Below are 19,654 nucleotides of genomic sequence, written 5' to 3'. Positions count from 1 at the left end.
AGAAAGAAGCAGATTGTTCTAGTCATGAAACATTCCAAATTGACCCTACCAGCCTCCTTACAGATTATGGCGTGTTTCTCCCTTCATTAAATGTGTATGATCATGCTATAGTGCATATTAACAAGGGCCTTGTGATAAAAATGTCATATGAGGAATAAATGTATTTTGCGTAAGTGTAAAGGGCTCTGATAACCTGGGTATTGTTTCCATGATGTATTCTGTCATAGTTTGTTTAGTACAGAGTAAAGTAGGCTCTGCTGAAGTAACATTTTCTATAGCAACTTTTATATTATTTAAAATGTATGTTTAAAAATGCATTCCCACAGCCCACATTAGCAAATAGTGATGTCCCCGTTCCCCATCTCAGCAAGAAGAATGAGCTGGTGCAGGATCATGAACTGGGAGCTGCTGAGTGAAATTTGCTCATAGTCATGTTTATCTGATATAAGTGCACAGTTTGACCAACATAAATAAAAATGGAAAAGTCTACACCAATGTGTGGATTTCTATACTTTCCCCGAAAAACTGGTTAGAATTGCTTTTCTGACTGGAGAGTTACAAAGAATCTCCTCTGGGTGTCTCCATTGCTACCTCCCTAGTCTGAGGCACTGGCGGCTCTCGCCTGGATTAGTGCTTTAGCCTCCTAATTGATTTCTCTGCCTCTGTCCTCACTCTCCACTCCTGTTATTTACTTGGAACTTAGTTCAGGCCATGTCACTATTTTGTTCAAAACCAGTGAAAAGTTTAATTACCTTTACTGACAAAAAGGGAACCATTTGATTAGTGGCATCTGCTGATTTCTGTGGTGTAGATATTTCCACAGTGGTTGATTTTAAGCTACCAACGTGAAGTCACATTGGAGTTAGGAAGACGTGCACAAGTGGCTCTGCTAAACCGGTGTGATCCAGCTTCAGCACACAACTGGAAACACTCCCCAGTGACTTCCCAAGCCACTCAAAGTAAAGTCATTACAGATGCCCATGAGCTAAGCCCAGATTTCCAGTTACATCTTTGATCTCACCTCTAACTTTACATTCTTCTCACTAGTTCATTTTCTTTATTACTCAGTTATTTAATTTGTAAAATGGGAATGTGTCTGTAGCAACATGTCGCATAAAATGTATGGCAGCATTCAGCAGTCTTAAGAAGAAAAACATTTTGTAAATCCAAGTTTGTGGGAACACTGGCAGTTCCCCTAATGTGACACATAGATCACTGTCTTTCATTGAGCTAGACAAATTACTCAATGACTGTCTCCCCACAAAACTGGATGTGAACCAAAATTTCTGTCACCTGATTTACTTTGAATAGCCTCGCTATCTCTGCAGGGAAAAGGGAAGTATTACTTCGCTTGACTTTGATGATGACTTAATAAGGCAAGAATGAATCAGTTGCCATGATGCACTTAATCACATCAAATCCAGTTCATTGTGTAGATTTGGTCACTAATGCTTTACTCCGAGGTGACCAACAGTTCTGCTGGGTTCACCTTCTTGTCCCAATTAGCCATTCATTTCTGCTCCAGAGCCTGCTTCCTGGCTTTTAAAAGAAGATACCAGATATCAAGATATGAAATTTTCTTCCTCCCAGAAAATTAGGCCCTAGAGAGTATGAGAGAGTTTTAAGGAGATGATTTGCATATAGGCCTTCCACGTATGTTTGTCATCTCAAGGTATGATTTGGTGTTTTTGTGTTTTTCTGAACTTGGTGGTATTGTCTATAGAAATGTGATTTACTCATATGTCAATGATACTTTGGGTATTGAAGTTGAAAGGGAAGAAGAGGTAAAGTAAATTGATGACTGCTCACAGTTTGTGTATATACTGCTGTTGCATTTTCATCTCCATCCTTGTGGGAAGATCTTGTTTGCTTAGATTTCACAAGAATGTTAAATATAAGATGTGAGAAAACTACAGCTTATGTTTGTGTTTCTTATCCTATTATAAGTTTAAACTAGTAATACTAACCAAAAACAATGCATTAACTTTACTCAAACTGTTTAAATTTGGCAAAAAAAATAAATCCAAAATATGTTATTTGATTATCATGTTGAATTGAATTAATAGTGTTTATGTAACTCCAGTACATAAAGTTTACACAAGTGCTTATTTTTATAATTTACAAGGAAATATTAATTGGTCAATTATTCTACTAAACTACTTTTCTAAGTGCTCAAAACTATGTTGAGACCTACAGGAGATAAAGACAAGCATAAGAAGCCACACTGATTCCCTTTCAACCCCAAGGACTTTTACTTTATTTGGGAACAAAATACTAAAATTATGAAATGAATTTGGAGAAAAATGTATTCTATTTGTTCTTCTGAGGGTTTAGGAAGTAGAGAAGTTTAGAGAACAGCTATCAGTGAGAACAGATTGAACTCTACTTGAGGATGAATTGACTCTGTATCTCACATGGCAAGATTTAAAGAAATGGAAAGGACATTTTCTACCTGAAGAATTCATTCTTCGTCCATTCCCCTCATCTAAAGGAAGTCTTGCCTATTTTTCTCTTTCATATCATTCTATTTTCTTTGTAGCATTAATCTTAATCACCTGGCTCTATCTCTAGTATTTATATTTGGGGAAATAAATGTCTTATTTTCTGTTGAATGACTAGGACCTAAGCACACTATTTAGGACAAGTAAGTCTTCAGTAATTATGGGTTCAATTAATTAATTAATCAGGTATGCATTAATCAATCAGGTATCTGTGTTTTTTATGGGAGTCATTAGCAAGGAATGAATATTTGTGAGTATAGTAGCAGATAAAACATGTACAATATTGTCACATTATGAAATATTTTTAAAATCAAATGCTGTTGGTGGATCTTTGAGCAAAGGAATGCTCCCTTTAAATGGATCTTCTGTGGACTGACCTAGTAATGCTATAGCAGATAAAGGAGAAGAGTAGGGCTATAAACCAAATCTGGTCTGTTGCTGAGGTCATTCTGTGCATGTGACGGTGACAGTCTCACCTGCTGTGACCCTGAATTAACTGATCTTGACCTCTTCATTTGATGTATCTGTGCTCATCACATTAATACTTTAATACAAGGACAAGGGTGTTGAAGGCGTACGCCAGGGTGTGATGATAATGATTGATCATGAAATTTAAGCTGCATACAGAAAGACAAGATTTACAGGAATTGTGGAACACAGAGAAGATTGCAGGACCAATGGACAGGAAGTTCCATAAGAGGGTCAAAGGAGAGTTGAGGTTGAACAAACAGAGGAAGTAAGCTGAAAAGACAAGTGTTGGTAGTCAATGATACAGATGCTTAAAACTGGGGATACAGAGAGAGTGAAATTATTGGTAACCAAAAGGTACAGGTTATGACCATGAATGTGGTGGCTGAGACAAGAAGAAAAAAATATATCTTTGAGGAGAAGATTTGAAGAAAATGCGTGGCCAGGGAATGTGTGTATATTTAACACTGTGTCTTATGTATTCCTAAATTAGCCTACAACTAATTTTTTATCCTCCTTTTTTTAAACTAAATGGATTGCAATGAAAACTCTCTTTTCATGATTCCTACCCAATCCAAATCCTATATTTTTCAAGGTTTGCAAATGCTTTAAGAGAAAACTGAAACAGATGCCCACAAATGACAGTTATAAATGGAAAAAACAAAAACAAAAACAAAAACTCACTACAAACCTTTGCCAAAGTATCATTAAATTAATTGTCCTTTGTAAGTTGAACCATGCTTTAGTAAGTAAAAAACTCCCTTTTCAATAAGAAAGCCATGAAGTCACATTTTCCTTGTCCCCTTAGATGTATATAGAAATGTTTTATTTTAATAAGGTAGATCTTAAATTTAAATGTGCTCTCAATTAAACTCCAAACCCTGAGGGGTGTGTATCTTTCTCCATTGTACAGTGCTGGTTCATTGTGCTGTCATGTGCAACAGATAATAGATGGTAAATATTATAATGAGGCCAACTAAGATACTGGATCTATTTTAACAGGAGAATTGTTTTATTTTTATTTTTAGATGCATTGTGGGCATTAAAACTGTTGCTAATATCTTGTGATAATAGCTTTTAATTTGTTATGAATAAAGATGTGTAGGAGAAGATGAGGTTTGATCAAAGGCAAATTTTAACACTGGACCCTGAAGCCCCTTAGGGCTACAACATGAAGCAGATAATCCAAAGTGCTTGCATTGACAGAGAGCATTAGATTCAGTTATTTTGTCTGAAGGAAACCAATCAGGGAAAGTGCATTGCTCCCGGAAAGCCATTCTAGAAAAACAGGGAGCCAAGCTTCTGGCCTCCGTATAGGCAATCTTGACATTTATACTTCAGTCTATCACATTATTACATTTGGGTGCATTAAGCAGATGTGCGACCTGTTGTGCATAAAGACAGCACGTTGCCCACTCCATTTAGAGTAACTAATGCATCCGTGCATGAGTATTTGGTTCTTAAGTAGTATCTCTAGTGATTCACATTTATTTGTCACTCTGATTCTATGAATGAGGGATGGAAGTTGGGTTTTCAGAACTATAGGCATGATCTTATTTTTAAATGGACTTCAAAAATGCAAGAGAGGACAGTTCTCAGCTTTATCAGTTTTCTAAGGTAGAAAGATTTGTGAAGTGCTCTGTTGTTAAGTAGGAAAAAGCTTCATGAATAAAACTGGACCTTGATTTACATTTTCATTTTAATCCCACAAGTATCCCGAGGGATTACTGGGTAAGGTATTACTATTCCACTTGATAGATGAATGAATCTATTTGGAAATGAATTTGCTAGTGGTCCCACAATGATTTAGGAGCACAGCTAGAAACAGAATTTCCTAACTAGGTTGGAAAAAATTTCTGTGTGCAGTATGGATGTGTGTGTGTGTGTGTGTGTGTGTGTGTGTGTGTGTGTGTGTGTATAATCTACAGTGTCTTTTTCTATAGACACACAGATTATAGAGTTTTTCCACTTTGCAGGTACTTCCTGGAAAAAAGAGTGGCTTGACTATTCAATTGTGGATACTGAGCACAGTTCTCTTTAGAGGTTGGGAATTTCTGGATGACATAATGTATTTATGCTGTATATTTCACTTCCTTCCTAACCAAACTCCTATTTTAAAAAATTTTGGTCTTCCAGACTTATTATGTTGAAGCTAAATTCTAAACAGTTGTAACCTTTTAATTTAATACATACCTAGAAATAAAATAATTAACTATATATGCTTTTAAATGTAGTTCTGAATTTAATTTTAATCCCCAAATATTTACATGTTACTTTTTATGTTCTAAGAGTATATTAGGTGCCGTGGGAGATAACGGAATGTGCAAAATTTCATCCTCATCTTCAAAAATTTTATAATCTCAAGTTTGTATGTAATAACTAATATAAGGCAAAAAGTTACAAATAATATAAAGGAAATTCAAACCGAAAAAGAAAGTGGGAATAGTTCAAAGTTTCATGGAAGAGGTATTCAAGAAGTCAAGGAAAATGGGACATTCTGGAAAGAAACTGTAGTGTAGAAGAAAGAAAATAGCTCTAAAGATCTTGAGAAGAATCTAGATAGAGAAAAAAAATTATAGATTATGCAATTAGCATAGGAAAAGGTGACTTTTAAGAAAACTATTTCAGTAGACTGGTGGTAGAAGCCAGGGTACCAAAGTGACAAGGAGGTGTGACTGCCCTTTGAGACTTTGACATCTCGTTAAAGGTGCATCCCCAGCAGCTAGCAATGTATTGAGCATAGAAGAGATGCTCAGTAAATGTCTGTTAATTAAATATGAATGAATGATTTAATAAATGAATGAGAGAGAAGGAAGAAAAGAAGAGCAGAAGGGAATGAGAAAGGGAGGGAGAAAGGAAAAAATAAAGAAATGAAGAGAGAAAGAATGACAAAGATGAAGTAGGAGCTCACAAGTGTTTGAGGGAAAATATTCTTAAAGAAATGAGAGTCTGAAACATTTTGGATTCTGAAAGAATAAGCAATAGAGAAAAAGCAATGGAGAATAAAGAGGACTAATAGTATATGTAGAAAAATCCTGGCAAGAGAAATTGAATCAGAAAATCAGAGGGAAAAAATATAGTTAATGATGTAGAGAAATTCAGAGATAGAGAGGAGAAAGACACAGGGATCTCTCATTGGAAGGCAGCAATCAGGGTGTAATCAGCCTTGAGTTGCTGTGCTGAGTGGCTGGGCTTAGATTTATTACAACTATAAGGTGTCTTAAAGCTTCCAGTCATTATGGTGTGTGTACCATTTGTAACTACAGTATTATCTTAATTCTTAAGAAGGATAACCTTAAGTTGCATTCATTATTTAGAAAGACATTGGATTATTTTGGGTTTGATATGGAAGATGGAACAGTGGTGTATTTTTCATCTTTGATAGTTTCTTTTTCACAATGATTCTATAAATGCATGTCTAGGATTTCCTGATCTTTCTGAGGTGCATTTTTCCCTTTCATCTCCATGGCTCTGTTTAAACTGCAGGGTATTTCTGAGACCTGAGCCGAATATTTTATGAGAAGCCTTTCACTGTGCTCAAATATTCTAAATCTCCAGGTACTTTCTATAAAATCTTTGAGATCTCCTTTTGTTGTAAAGAAACTCAGAGCATCATTCCATTAAATTTTAAGAATTTATTCTTAAAAACAAACCCTATTATCTGAAGGAGTGGATACTACAAATGTTTGGAAAGGCTGAATGCCTTACATTTAAAACAGAACTGACATTAAAACTTTTTTATTCCAGTCCTCAGTTTTTGTTTGGCAAACCATACCATCTCTCTGCTAGAAGGTCAATGAATGGATGGCAATAGACTTGGGAGCTTTACAGATTCCAAGAAAACTCATTTTTCCTGGCTGTGAAATTTCATGCCAGAAATAGCTTTGGGTCATACCAATCCTGTTCTGCCAAATACTATGGAGAATACAGATTCTGTAAAATGAGGTATATACATATTTTGCTAGTTCTGTACACAAAATGATAGTAATAAAGGAAGCATTCAATGGTAGTGTCCGTATCTAACGCTGTGTCATAGATGGTCTTGGCTGGGAAAGTCTCTAGGTATCTTATTACTGACAGGAAACTTTTCAGAAGAGAAAATATTCTTAAGAGCATGGCATCTGCTGCTTTTTTGAATTATTTGGCTCTTTCCTGAATCCAGGGCATTGCTTTATATGTTATGACCACTGGGAAAATGTGTTCTCCCTCCAGGGTCCATCTCCAAACTGCCTTAAGGTTTGGCAGTAAACAAAGCTGATTCTCATAAGCGCATAATTCAGTCTTCAGAGTGTAAGTGTGTGGGGAGGCCAGACAGTGGCCTCTTGGCCCTGGTATTCAGAATGCCCCAACTATTGATCAAGGTGTTTTACAAAGTGTAAGGAGAATGAAATCTAATCCAGGGATTCGTAAAATGAAGATTAGTTTAGAGGTTCTTACTGTGTTGTCTCAGGCATGTATGATCTACAAAACAATATGACAAGTAGATATCTGTAGCCGCTATTTTAAGGTGAAGAAAACAAAACTAACAGAATTAGCAGTGTGCCTGGGGTCACAGAACTAGTTTGTAATAGATTTAGAATTTTATGTTCAATTTGTCAAATTGGTCATTGGGACGTCTGAAAATAGCATTTGAACATATGAATTTTTTTGTTTTGTTTTGACAGTGAAAATAATTATCAGCTAATCACACCTAAGTCTCATAGTGTCAGTGCAGTTTTCTTTTCAATGATAGTTTGAAAATTCCTAACCCAAAAAAATTCAAAAAAGAGAAGGATTCTGAAACTATCGGTCAATTTTTAACAGGTTGTGTCTTTCCCTCTCTTCCATTACCCATATACACTTTCCACTTGCTGCAAACAATTCATGGTCTGTACCCTCAAGGGGCTCGCAGACCAGTGGAGGAGAAGACAACGGAAGGTGTGATAAAGGCGACGCTATGACACAGAGGAACATAGAGTCCTTGGCAATGTTAAGGCAGGAACATGTTATAATAGAGGATTCTTAAGGTCAAGAAGGGAAAATGTTCCTGATGAGACCTGGCATAGGATCCAGATCTTAAAAGACCATGAATGTCACATAAAAGTTTGGATTTTAAGTCCAAAGAAATGGAAGAGCTATCAAAAGGTTTTAATATAGAGAGTGACATGAGCAAATCTGCATTTAGAAGGATAAATCTTGAGGCACTGTGGAGAAAGATTGGCTAAGATGCAATTGCATAATTTAGCCAAGAAGTGATATACATCTAAACCAAAGCAGGGCAGGAGAGATGGGGGGAAGGGGGGATGAAGCTGATCTCTGCTTTCATATTACTGGCTCATATAACAAGGACAAAAATTAATAGTGTACGAGTATTCACAGATTTTCCCTTTCTCCTTTGACATAAACTAAGAAAATGGCAAAACTGAAGGAAAGGGGGAAATAAAGAAGAATATCATTAAATAACAGCATCATTCATCCTGTTGCTTAAGAAACCTGTGAGTTATTCTTGTACCATTCCCAAACATACATGTATACATTTATTTAATTAATACTTATTGTGTGCCCCTTTGAGCCAAGTGCTGTTCTAGCCATTGGAAATACAAGGCAAGCAAGGTCTTATCAAGTTCTGCCCAAATATCTCTGTAATTTCTCAATTTCTCTAGATCCTGATTATCTGCACACAAACTCCCCCCTTCTTTCCCTCATCTGATGAAGCCTTACTCACATTCTGCATCAGCTGAAAAGCCACTTCCTCCCATGGGACTTCCCAGACCCTCGGCAGTGGTTAGGGCCCCAGCACTGGTTCTTCCATTGCACCTCCCTGGTACTTCCTCTGAGAGAACATCTGACCACGCGATGCTGAAATCATACTGGTCCAATAGCCTATGCTTCCCTGAGGACTCTAACCACTCTGCTTTGCACGCTGCCTGACAAAGAGTAGGCACTTCCTATTAAAAAATTATACCTTCATAAAGCTAAACCAATTATTATACTTTAAACTAGCACTAAGTTAGCCCCTTCTGCTCAGGAAGTTCAAGGCCATTATATGTTAACATTCTCTATTTCTAGCTTCTACTTCTAGATTGAAAAAAACGGGCCACATATGGTTAGCTAAACTCATTTCTAAAAACTTGGCATGTTCTCAAACCATATTCAAAGCTTATGTCAGTTTTGAAGACACAAATAAGATATATTTTCCAGAACTTCCCCTTCTTTGGTTGAATTTTTGGAAAAGATCTCCCACGATGTGAACTTCTGTAAACTGTATTCTAAGCTGAATCTGAATATTATGATTTGAGTTATTTTCCATATACCCTCTCTTCTTTAAGCCATGACACTTTAAGGAGTAGGGAAATCTTATTTATGTATAGAAATGAGGAATGTTTTAATTTTAGATTCCGAAGTACCATAGATAATAACATATGTTAATCTTAAAAGCACTTGTCATGTTTTAAGTAAAAATAAGTCTCTTAAAGATGTTCCATAGAATTTGTCCTAGCTTTCTTTAATAAGCATTATATTTCTGTCCTGTCTCTTTAGAAACTCAGAAATGAATAAAAGGAACTCTGATACATGTTAAAAAAACCTCTCTACTCCCTACTCTAACCTCCTTATTATTTTATTATTATGACTAAGCATCAAATTAATGGGCAGCAATATTAACCTCAAACTCTTGGTGATAGCAATTTGTGATAAATAATGACGTGTTTGTTTTTCAAGCATAACTCCCTAAACATGATTACCCCAAGCTTTATCATAAAAATGTTGAATTATCATGAAGTTTGATAGAAATATTAACAACCATAAATCCATTCAATAGATTTGCCCAATCTATATTATATTCAACTGGTAATTACAGCAGAAAGGAAAAATTATTTTCATTCCTTTTCCTTCACTTTTCCTTTTTTTCCTCCTATTTTAATTTGGATGTATATTGCATGACAATACTGTCAAAGCCCTCTTACAAAAATAAGCAAAATGCATTTATATTGTTAAGAGTATATGTTTCTTCATGGTGCTTAGGGGTAGAAATTTATTGTTAAAATACCTATTTCATAGCTGGGGATAGAAAGATAAAAACATACAGAGTTACACGGTAAGCCATGAAGGAAGAGAAGGTAAATTAATATTTTTCTAGCCTCTTGTCTTAGTCCATTCAGGCTACTAAAACAAAATACTACAGACTGGGTGTCTTATAAACAACAGACATTTATGTCACATAGTTCTGAAAGCTGGGAAGTCCAAGATTAAGGTGCTGACAGACTCAGTGTCTGGTGAGGTGCTGCTTCCTAGTTCATAGGTAGGTAACCATCTTCTTTCTGTGTCCTCACACAGTAGAAGAGATGAAGGAGCCCTCTGGGGTTTCTTTTATAAGGACCCTAATCCTATTCATGGGGGCTTGGCCCTCATGATCTAATCCCCTCCCAAAGGCCCCGTCTTCAAATATGGTTACATTGGGGATTAGGTTTCAGCATGTGAATTTTGGAGGGTACATAAACACTCAGTCTATAGCACCTCTACTTATATCAGCCACCTTGCTAGGTGATTTTAAAATATTTTATCACCTTTTACTTTATTATAACAATCCTGAAAAGTATTTCTCTCATTATAAAGATAAAGATAATCAAGGTTCACAAAGTGAATATCCCTGACCTATAATTAGATAGCCAGTAAACAAGTTGGTTACATATTTGGGGCAGAGGTGAAACCTCCTAGCAAGAAGAAATAACATATTTGATATTTAAAATATATCAGTTTTAGATATAACATGTGGAGCTAACAGAAACTGAATCCTCTCTTCTTGGGACAGGTTTTTCCTTCTTGTTTTATTTATTTATTTATTATTTATTTATTGGCTATAATAGTTTGCCATAGCTCTTAATAAAAAGGTGTATAAAAATCCCATTTTTAACACTTGACCTTAATATCTAAGAAGCATCAATAAATAGCCAGACACAGGAAATTGATGTCTGCAAAAAAATCCAGAAGAGTTAAGATATTAGGAGCATAAAAGTAGAAAATAGATATCATTGAGGATATGAAGCAGTGAAAATGAATGCTTGAGCCTTAGGCAAGAAATCACAGATTATGGCTTTGAATGAGCAAGTGGGACTCAGGGAAGATATTAAAGGTAATGGTGAGTGAACAATTTGGGAGAAAATATGAACACAGTTGAATTTTACTAGAGCCAAATTTGCACATCAAAGTATATTGCATGATTAAAAAAATATATTAATATATGGCATGAACATATAGGGCAGTTAATTATTTTGTTCATAGTGTTAAATGGGAAGGATTTTTCCTAAACAATAAATAAGTAGGATGCATTCATTTCCTGCTTTGTGTCATCTCTGCTTTATCCCTGACACCAGTTGCATTTTCTGACATAAATTAGCCAATAGCTTTTATTTAGTAACTGCTGTCTGCACAGCATTATACTAGTTCATTTAGGAATTTTCCTGATACAACTATCAGAAAACCCAACTATAATTGCCTTCCACAAAATGGTATTTACATTGGTAAATAGCAATGTATTTGACATACCTGAATAGTCCTGGGACTGATCTAGCTGTAGGCATAACTAGATCAGGTCTTCTACATTGCCACAAGACCTGGTCCCACTAATCTTCCTTCATAGGTCTGGGCTTCTAGCCAGTGCAACTGCACACAGTGTCCTGGGTTCACTCTGATTGAACCAACTAAGGCATTTGCCAGTCCCGAAAATAGTCATGGTGGACAGGGGTTGAGTGACATGCTGGACTCAGAGGAAAACAGTGGTGTCCTCTCAGAAATTCCCATTGCTAGGAGAAGGGAGAATGAATCCCTGGGAAGCGAAAATGACATGTGTCCACAAAATTCTCTGACTAAGCCCTCCATTTGGCTATCTCCAGAGTGAACTTACTTCCTTTCTTCATTTTTTTCATCATAAGACAAATATGTGCTAGTGATTATAGTGATGAATACCTGCTATCGTAAAGCTGGAAGTGAGTGAATGTGACCCGTCACTTTCAGTCATCAAGGCCCAAAAGGGCTATGGTGAGCGTGTAAATATGATCAATCATATAACAGGTTCCATCTGTTGAAAATCGAGGCAAATATACCTAACTATGCCTTTCTCTTAAAAGTCTGAGTTTGAGTTGAGGCATATTACCTGTTAAAATAGGAAAAGGTGTAACACACTAGTTTCTTGGTTCTTTCTTTGTCTAATTTCCATGAGCATACATAGATCAGTCTAGCTGGAAATGATACTGGGAAAAGGCCAAAATTCGGGTGCAGGGATCCCTTGGGTAGGGTGGGCTGGACCGGCTCCCAGTGGGCAGCACATGGTGGGTATTAGGTTGTGAGCATCCATAGAAAAGGCAAGAGAGAGGCAGCGTCAAATATTAACTTTTTAAGTCATGGTTTTAATAAAAAAAGTCTAAATATTGATTCCCTTCTACTCATTCATAGTGAAATGCCTACATGAAATATTCTAATAGTTATTATGACAGATGCCAAGGGTCAACTTGCCCACAGGTAAATTTCATCCTCTCCTTTACAGCTGGAGCCGCCTCCATTTCCCTTTCAGATGTTCCCCATTTCCTTTACAGTCGAATGTGCCCTTTCCCTAATACCAGGTAAATACATCGTTTTGAAAAATCAACAGAAAAAAATCCCAGACGGTTCAAAGTTAGCAAAGGTAGAAATATACAGATTATGAATCAGTGTCAGAGATGGATTTTTGAGCTCAGCTCCACAGAATCACTCTAGAAAGCAAATGGTGAGTGCCAGGCGCACTGTCTGGGGAATGGACATTCTTGAGGCTCTGACTCAGGGGGATGGGCGGGACATGGGCAAAGTATATAACCTGAGCTTTTGTACCCCCACGATGAGCTGAAATAAAAAAAAAAAGAAAGAAAGCAAACTCTTAGGTAACCCTTCAGTTTGCATTCCAGCTTTCTAGATGTGCTTGAAAGAGGGTCTATATAAATATGCATATGTATATATGGAGTGGGATTCTATTTTTTCCAGTGGTCCTCCCAAAAGACTCTAGTACAAAATATTGGCATGTTTGCTTCCAAATTGCACACAGAAGCAACACCCCTGTCACTTTTAAAATGACATCTCACCTCTGTAGCTCGCCTTTCTCAGGGGTTATGTTTTCATCTTTGAAAGGCAGCAGTTCTCAGAAGGAAACACACACAACATTAATGCTGAGGGATTTTCAAGAAGACAGCGAGACAAGTAACAATCTCTGTTGATTAGCACTGTCAGAGCTGTTTTGAAGTTCTTGTTTTGTATTTTTCTATGATATATCAGCCCTAATCAATAGGTGCTTTCAAAAACTGAAGCAAGCATTTAAGAAAGTTAAGAACATGAGGGCTGCATTTGCCTAAATTTTCTTGATACTTTGAGTTAAATGTAGGATTTTGTTTTGGCTTTCTTTTTGTGAAGATTTTTGAGGTTGTGTGGTGCCATATGCCATGCTTTACAGACATGGCCTTACAATGCAAATGATGATCCTCTAGACAAAATTCAGTAAGGCAGGACTTAAAGTAGAGATTTTAAAGCTAAAATTATTGACGGCATAATATATATTAGACTGTGTGCTAAGTGCTTCATATGCAGTATCTCAGGTAAATTGATAACAATTTGATGGGGCCAATGCTACTATTTAATAAGTAAATGGCCCTAGGGATTCAGTAGCTAATGTTATACAGATGCTAAATGATGGATGTGAGGATAGGGCCTACATGTAACTTGATTCCAGTGCACAAATGTCCAGGCCTATCAGTTAGAAAATAACTTGTTTGGAGGAGTTTACAAATATTTTATCAATTGCTTCTGGAAAAATAACCTCTTCTTGATTTAAATAATACTTTATTCTTCATGTTTTATGATATAAAAACTAACCAATAAACAACTAGGTCCCACAACACTGCCTTTATTGTGTAAGAAAAAGCATACTTGTTTAAATTCAGGATTATGAAACTTGTTTTTATTTTTATAACATGAGATGTGTCAGGCTTAATCTATCTTGAGTGTTGGAGTCTTATTGCAAAAAGACTCTGCTTTCTTTAGCCCACATAACTTTCACTTCAAGCCAAGTATTCCTATGGTGGAGTTAGTTTCTAACTCCCCAAGCACTATTTAAATGCTCAGTCTAAAGCAGAAGAATGACCTATTTTCATAGGCATTTTTTATTTCTGGGGTCTCACATTTGTTTTGAGGCTTTCTCTTCCCTGCTTCTTTGGTTTCTGAATGTCATAGGGTGTATGATTGTTTCCAACTGTGTCAGTTCAGGTCCTCCAGGAAGCAGACACCAAGAAGGAGTTAGAAGTGTGAGGGAGTTATTGAGAATCCCTGTGAGAGGTAAAGAAGGAAGAAACAGGGACAGGCAGGACAAGCCTAGGGTCACAATGCAGGTCTGGCACCTGTGAAAGGAAGGGGGGAAGGAAAAGCAATCAGATAGGAAGAGCCTCAGACTGTGGTATAGCGATGGGAAAGTCTGGACCAGCCCAGGAGGGGAAGCCAGATGTAAAGATCCCCCCACATGGGGCAGGAGTAGCCAGGTCTACAATATATTCTGGTGCTCATCTATTGGCTAGAAGTTGCCCAGGGACAGTGAAGCCTTGACCAAAATGCTACACTGGATTTTGAAGACTCTGTAGCTGGTGGCTGTCAGCTAACTGCTCTCCTCAGAGAAGTTTCACTCTTGAAGGAGATCTGAGCCACTCACCTCCATGGCTGCCACAATTTACTCCTTAGACTCACCTGATGTCCTTCTGCAGATTTAGGGACAGCTCTTTCATGGTTTCCATCTGGCTCTTCCCAAGGGGAAATTTAGAAGGGTGCAATTAGTGCAATAAACTGTAGCCTTTATCACTATGGTTTGCATAGGAGCTGCAAGGGATCCTCATTTTCTGCCCCCTCCACCATTCATTTCAAGTTCACCTTGCTCCCCAGTAATGCCTATGCTTGTCTCAGTGGCTTACTTGGTGGTGAAACTAATCTCTCTTTCAGGAGAAGTTGGAACCCCTGGTAATTGTACTCTTATTGGGCCAAGGTTGCTGCATGTGACCTTTCATAGTCACAACTGGCCAACAGAGTATCAAGCAGTACCCAAGTGGATCACTTTGGTTCCACACACATTTCTCTCTGAGCTGTCTTGTAAAGGCAGCCCCATGGCCTCCTGCCAATCTGGATCAATGATCTCTTCCACAATGGTGACCCCTCTCCTTGTCTGCTATTCACTACACAAAGGAAGTTCAAATTGCCCAAGGGGCAGCTATAGGCTGTTATTCAATAGGACCCTTGCTGTGTCTTCTAGAAAGAGTCCCTTTGGGGACCAGGACCTTAAACTCTGTAGAGCCTGGAATTATAGGGATAGGACCCAATGGAACATTGATTATCTCGTCAGCTAACTTCATTACTTATGGCAAGTTCTCTCTTGAAAAGAGATGCCAGTCACATACTGCCACAGCTGCCACACCAGGTATTTGGTCTCCTACTTACAAGAGGAATATGCACCCCTACATATTCTCAAATAACTTGCAGTACTTTCCTGTTGAAGTCAAATATGTTGCCACCCCATTGACATCAAAGTTGGTCATATGACTGGTTTTAGTGGAATGTGAGCAAAAGATTTTATACCACATCTGAGCAGAAGCCATAAGAGACATTGTGTGATTCAGTCGGTGCTCTTCTGTCTCTATTGGGAAAACGTGTCCCGATACAGGCTAGGTCCTGGGATGAAGAAGATATGGGTACCAGAGCCATAGCAGATGCACAGCCAATACAATTAATACAAGCAAGAAATAAATCTATGTCATTATAAAACACTAGGGATTAGGCATTGTTGGTTACTGCAGGATAACCTAACAAGATCTGACTAATATATTGTACATTTCCTTATCTATGATATTTTGGCTGGTATTTGCATCTTCCTGACTGCTTCTAACTAACAGATGTTTGCTCATTAATGGCTCGATTATTCTTAATGTTTTGTGGGGGTTCTGGATTGGCTATATCAGAAACATCCAGATAGAGTTTTAAAAACACAAACTCGCTGGCTGTATCCACAGAGATTCTGATTCAACAGGAGTGATTTCAGTTGTTGCCCTTAGTATGAGGTCCAGGAATGTGCATATCTTAAAAACTCCCCAGGTTCCTATAGCAAATTCAGAAACTGGTTGCATACTACATTCCACAATCTTCAGTTTGCTCTGGACTAATCATCTTTCCTGATCTATTGAACCTAGATCTGCCATCATCTTTACTGCTTATCCTTAGCCTTGACTTGAGCAATGGCCCCTGTACCCAACGCATTCTTAGCCCCATTTCCTCAGCCTGCATTCACAGCCTGGTCAAACTAAACTTGCACCTGTACCTGCTCTTGTTTGAAGCACACATTGAATTTCTCTTGGAAGAAGTATTTGTGTGTGTATGTGTGTGTAAAAGTACATTTATGAACAAAAACCAGAGTTAGATGAAATTATTTTGTGCTGATAAAAAGATAAGTCTGAAACCAGGCAGCAGAGATAATTATCTGTCTGGGAAAAGGTACAGGCCCTATTTAGGTCAAAAGTAACAGAGAAATTGCTGACATAATTATTTCTAGTAACTCTCCATAAATGCCTGTGTGCATTAACACATGTATAAATCTCCTCAGGTGGCTGTGTTACTGGGAATGAGATGACTGTCTAAATAGATGCTTAAGGCACCTTTTGTGGAATGATACAACAGAAATCAGCAAAAGACATGGGGATGAAAAATAATTCAAGGCTAAGTTAGATGACATCAAATATCTCATCTTCTATGAGAAAGACTGAGACCACCACCATCACAAATTGAAGACAAACCTTCCCATACCATCAAGACTGCCCCTCACCTGCACCACCTCTATTCTTCCTTAAATTCTTAATGATTTTTCACAAACCACTCTGTTTGAGTAAGCTTCTGGTTTTTGTCTTGATTGATGTTCTTTAAAAAAACACCACAGAAAATAAAATGCATGAAAATACTGCACAGACTTAGGATGCTTACTGCAATGATATGCAAACTTCCACTGAACTGTCACCTTGAGTCCATTCATGCCCCTGAATATCGCTTTTCTGGTTAATGCACTGAAATGCCAGCCTCTTTTATTGCAAAGATGGTGCACAGTACTTAGTGTGTAAATATCTACTAAAAATATTCATAAAAAAATAAAATACATATAAAATATTTTTTGGTTGAATGGCAAGTTATCATTGGAATTAAATGCTAGAATCACAGCCTAATATTCTTGTCAAATTCTTTTTGGCTTTATGCTCAATGGATATGTAATTGTCATAAGTCTTTAGGTGAAGAGGGAAAACAAATCTCACTTCTCATTATTGTTCCTACTGAAATGTTAAAATTACAACAAACATCATGATGATATGAAAGATATAATAAAGAGAATTGGAAAACCTCATCTTGAATTCTATCATGCTATGAAGGCAGAGCCAGCTAAATTTAAGGTTAAAAAAAGTTCTAAATAAATTTATGTGTCTGGAAAGGTAGCCTCAACAAGCTTCTAAAATTCAGCTTTTTTTTTTATCATTCACATATATCTAAGAAAAATCAGTCAAATATTTCGTAATGACGTTTCTTTTTGTTTACTCTATTGGTGAATGAACTTCATAGATGGACAAAACCTGAGACAAATCTCCCTTTTAAAAATTCACATTCACATTTTTTGTCCTTCATAAAAAAGTCGCTACTATTTATTAGCATAGAGAGAGGCCCAAGAGTCATTTCCTATATGATTAGTTGAACTTCAAACTGAGAGAGATTTCTTTTATCTTTAAATTTTTGCTCAAACTTTCCTACGTAAAACTTAAGAATCTTAAATTTGGAAACTCCACATACCCTGAATACTTATGAAATATTGAGAACTATCTCAGGATTAGATAATACTTAAATTACCACCTCTTTACTAGATGTTGTTGTTAATATTGTATTCTGTGTGGCCAGCTTATTAGTAGAACTGTTGCTAATGTAACTGAAGGTCTCTGGAGAACTGAGAGAAGTTGATAATTCCTTCATCAATTTAAGCAAGTATTTTCCCTTCCTCCTTTCCTCCCTCCTCCCTTCCTTCCCTTCCCTCAGCTCTACTGTCCTCTCTTCTTTCTCTCTGTCACTCTCTCTTTCTTTCTGGTGTTTGGTAACAGAATTTTTATTGTTGTCATTTGTTTGCTTCATTTTCCCCAAGATATTAAGCAGATAAAAGTAGGGATGGTTTTGATGAAATAGAGAAGAAGAATATCAAATGCTGACCACTTGGACTCAGGCACATGTCAAAAGAACCCTATGAGTCATTGTCACAAAAACTTTGTTTACTTTTTAAGCCACTGATAAGATTTACCTGAAAGTAAAGTGATTGACGATAAAGTGTGCTTATCTGGATATCAAGATATTCAGAAATAAATGTTAAATTTTTGACATTTCTGATTATAATCAAATGGCATTTGCTTTCCTTTCATAATTTAACATAAAAGTATAGAATGTTTTCATTCTACTTGAAATTGTTTTAAAAAGCAATCCTTTTACAGGGTACGTTTAAAGTGAAAACTTGAAATTTCACCGATTATAAACATGCTGGCGTCTATAATCTTGCATCTCCTGGCTCATTTTATCTACATGGCTTTTGGTCTGCTTTCTTTTACAGCATAGGTGGAGAAGTAGGGCGAGGCCACGAAGGAAGCTACGTGGGCAAACACTTCCGCATGGGATTCATGACAATGCCTGCTCCTCAGGACAGACTACCCCATCCTTGCTCCAGTGGCTTTTCCGTGAGATCACAGTCCCTGCACTCAGTTGGGGGAACAGATGACGACAGCAGCTGTGGCTCCAGGAGGCAACCACCACCCAAACCCAAGCGGGACCCCAGCACCAAGCTGAGCACCTCCTCGGAGACGGTGGACAGCACAGCAGCCAGTAAGAGTGGGAAACCCCCGGAGAGGACGGAAGGTAAAACTCACCATGCCTACTTCCCCAGAAATCCCTTTCAGACCCCGAGTTCAGGTCAGCATTCCAATGAGCGTCTGCCTTCCTCACTGGGTCACATAATATTGCCTCCGTCACCCTAAGTCCTAGAAAAGAAGAATCAAGGGGAAGGTTATTTGTTGACGTGTTGTCAAATGACATCCAAAAGAATGTATTTCATTTGTATCATCAGAAAGGGAAGACAGTACATGAGTTTTCTTACTCTCTTAAGGCTTCAAATCATTTGAAAATTATTTTGCCTAGAAATAGATCTAAAATTTATATTTTCGTGCTTTTATTAATACTATTTGTTCAATTTAAAGTATTATTATTTGTTGTTAAGGGAGGATTTTAATGCAGGAAAATATAAAGAGGAAAAAGCTTGCAATCTTATCTTTTAGAAATAATCATTTTTAATATTTTGGTGTATTCTCTTCCAGTGAGTATGAATTTATGTATGTATGTGTATGTGTGTGCATACTGTATATCTAAGTCTTCACTTTATAGCTCCTATTTTTACCTTTACCTGTTTTTTTTCTCAGCTATGAAATACACAAATCAAAAATATCCCAGCCCCCTTGCTGGTCTATGAATATAAATTAGGTCACATCAACATCAGATCTTACCAGCTCTTTAGCCCTTACTTGAAAAAGGTCTCAGCTTTCCTGAGTTTTTCCTAAGAACTCTTTGGTGTGAGAGGAATCTTTAATGGGCTT

General features: G+C 37.2%; 1 protein-coding gene across 1 annotated transcript in view; it reads left to right on the top strand.

Moving 5' to 3' along the window:
- The first annotated feature begins 1,410 nt into the window (after nt 1-1,410).
- The window catches only part of NYAP2 (neuronal tyrosine-phosphorylated phosphoinositide-3-kinase adaptor 2), a 163,671-nt gene continuing 145,427 nt past the window's right edge, over nt 1,411-19,654 (top strand). The window contains exons 1-2 of the mRNA XM_045559318.1: nt 1,411-1,672; nt 18,622-18,923. Coding sequence (XP_045415274.1) covers nt 1,656-1,672; nt 18,622-18,923 — 319 coding nt within the window. The 5' untranslated portion in view covers nt 1,411-1,655. The remainder of the gene's footprint in view (nt 1,673-18,621; nt 18,924-19,654) is intronic.

Source organism: Lemur catta, chromosome 8, assembly GCF_020740605.2.
Source record: "Lemur catta isolate mLemCat1 chromosome 8, mLemCat1.pri, whole genome shotgun sequence".
Taxonomy (NCBI): Eukaryota; Metazoa; Chordata; class Mammalia; order Primates; family Lemuridae; genus Lemur; species Lemur catta.
Note: the sequence above shows the minus strand (reverse complement) of the source record. Positions and strands in the feature narration are given on the sequence as shown.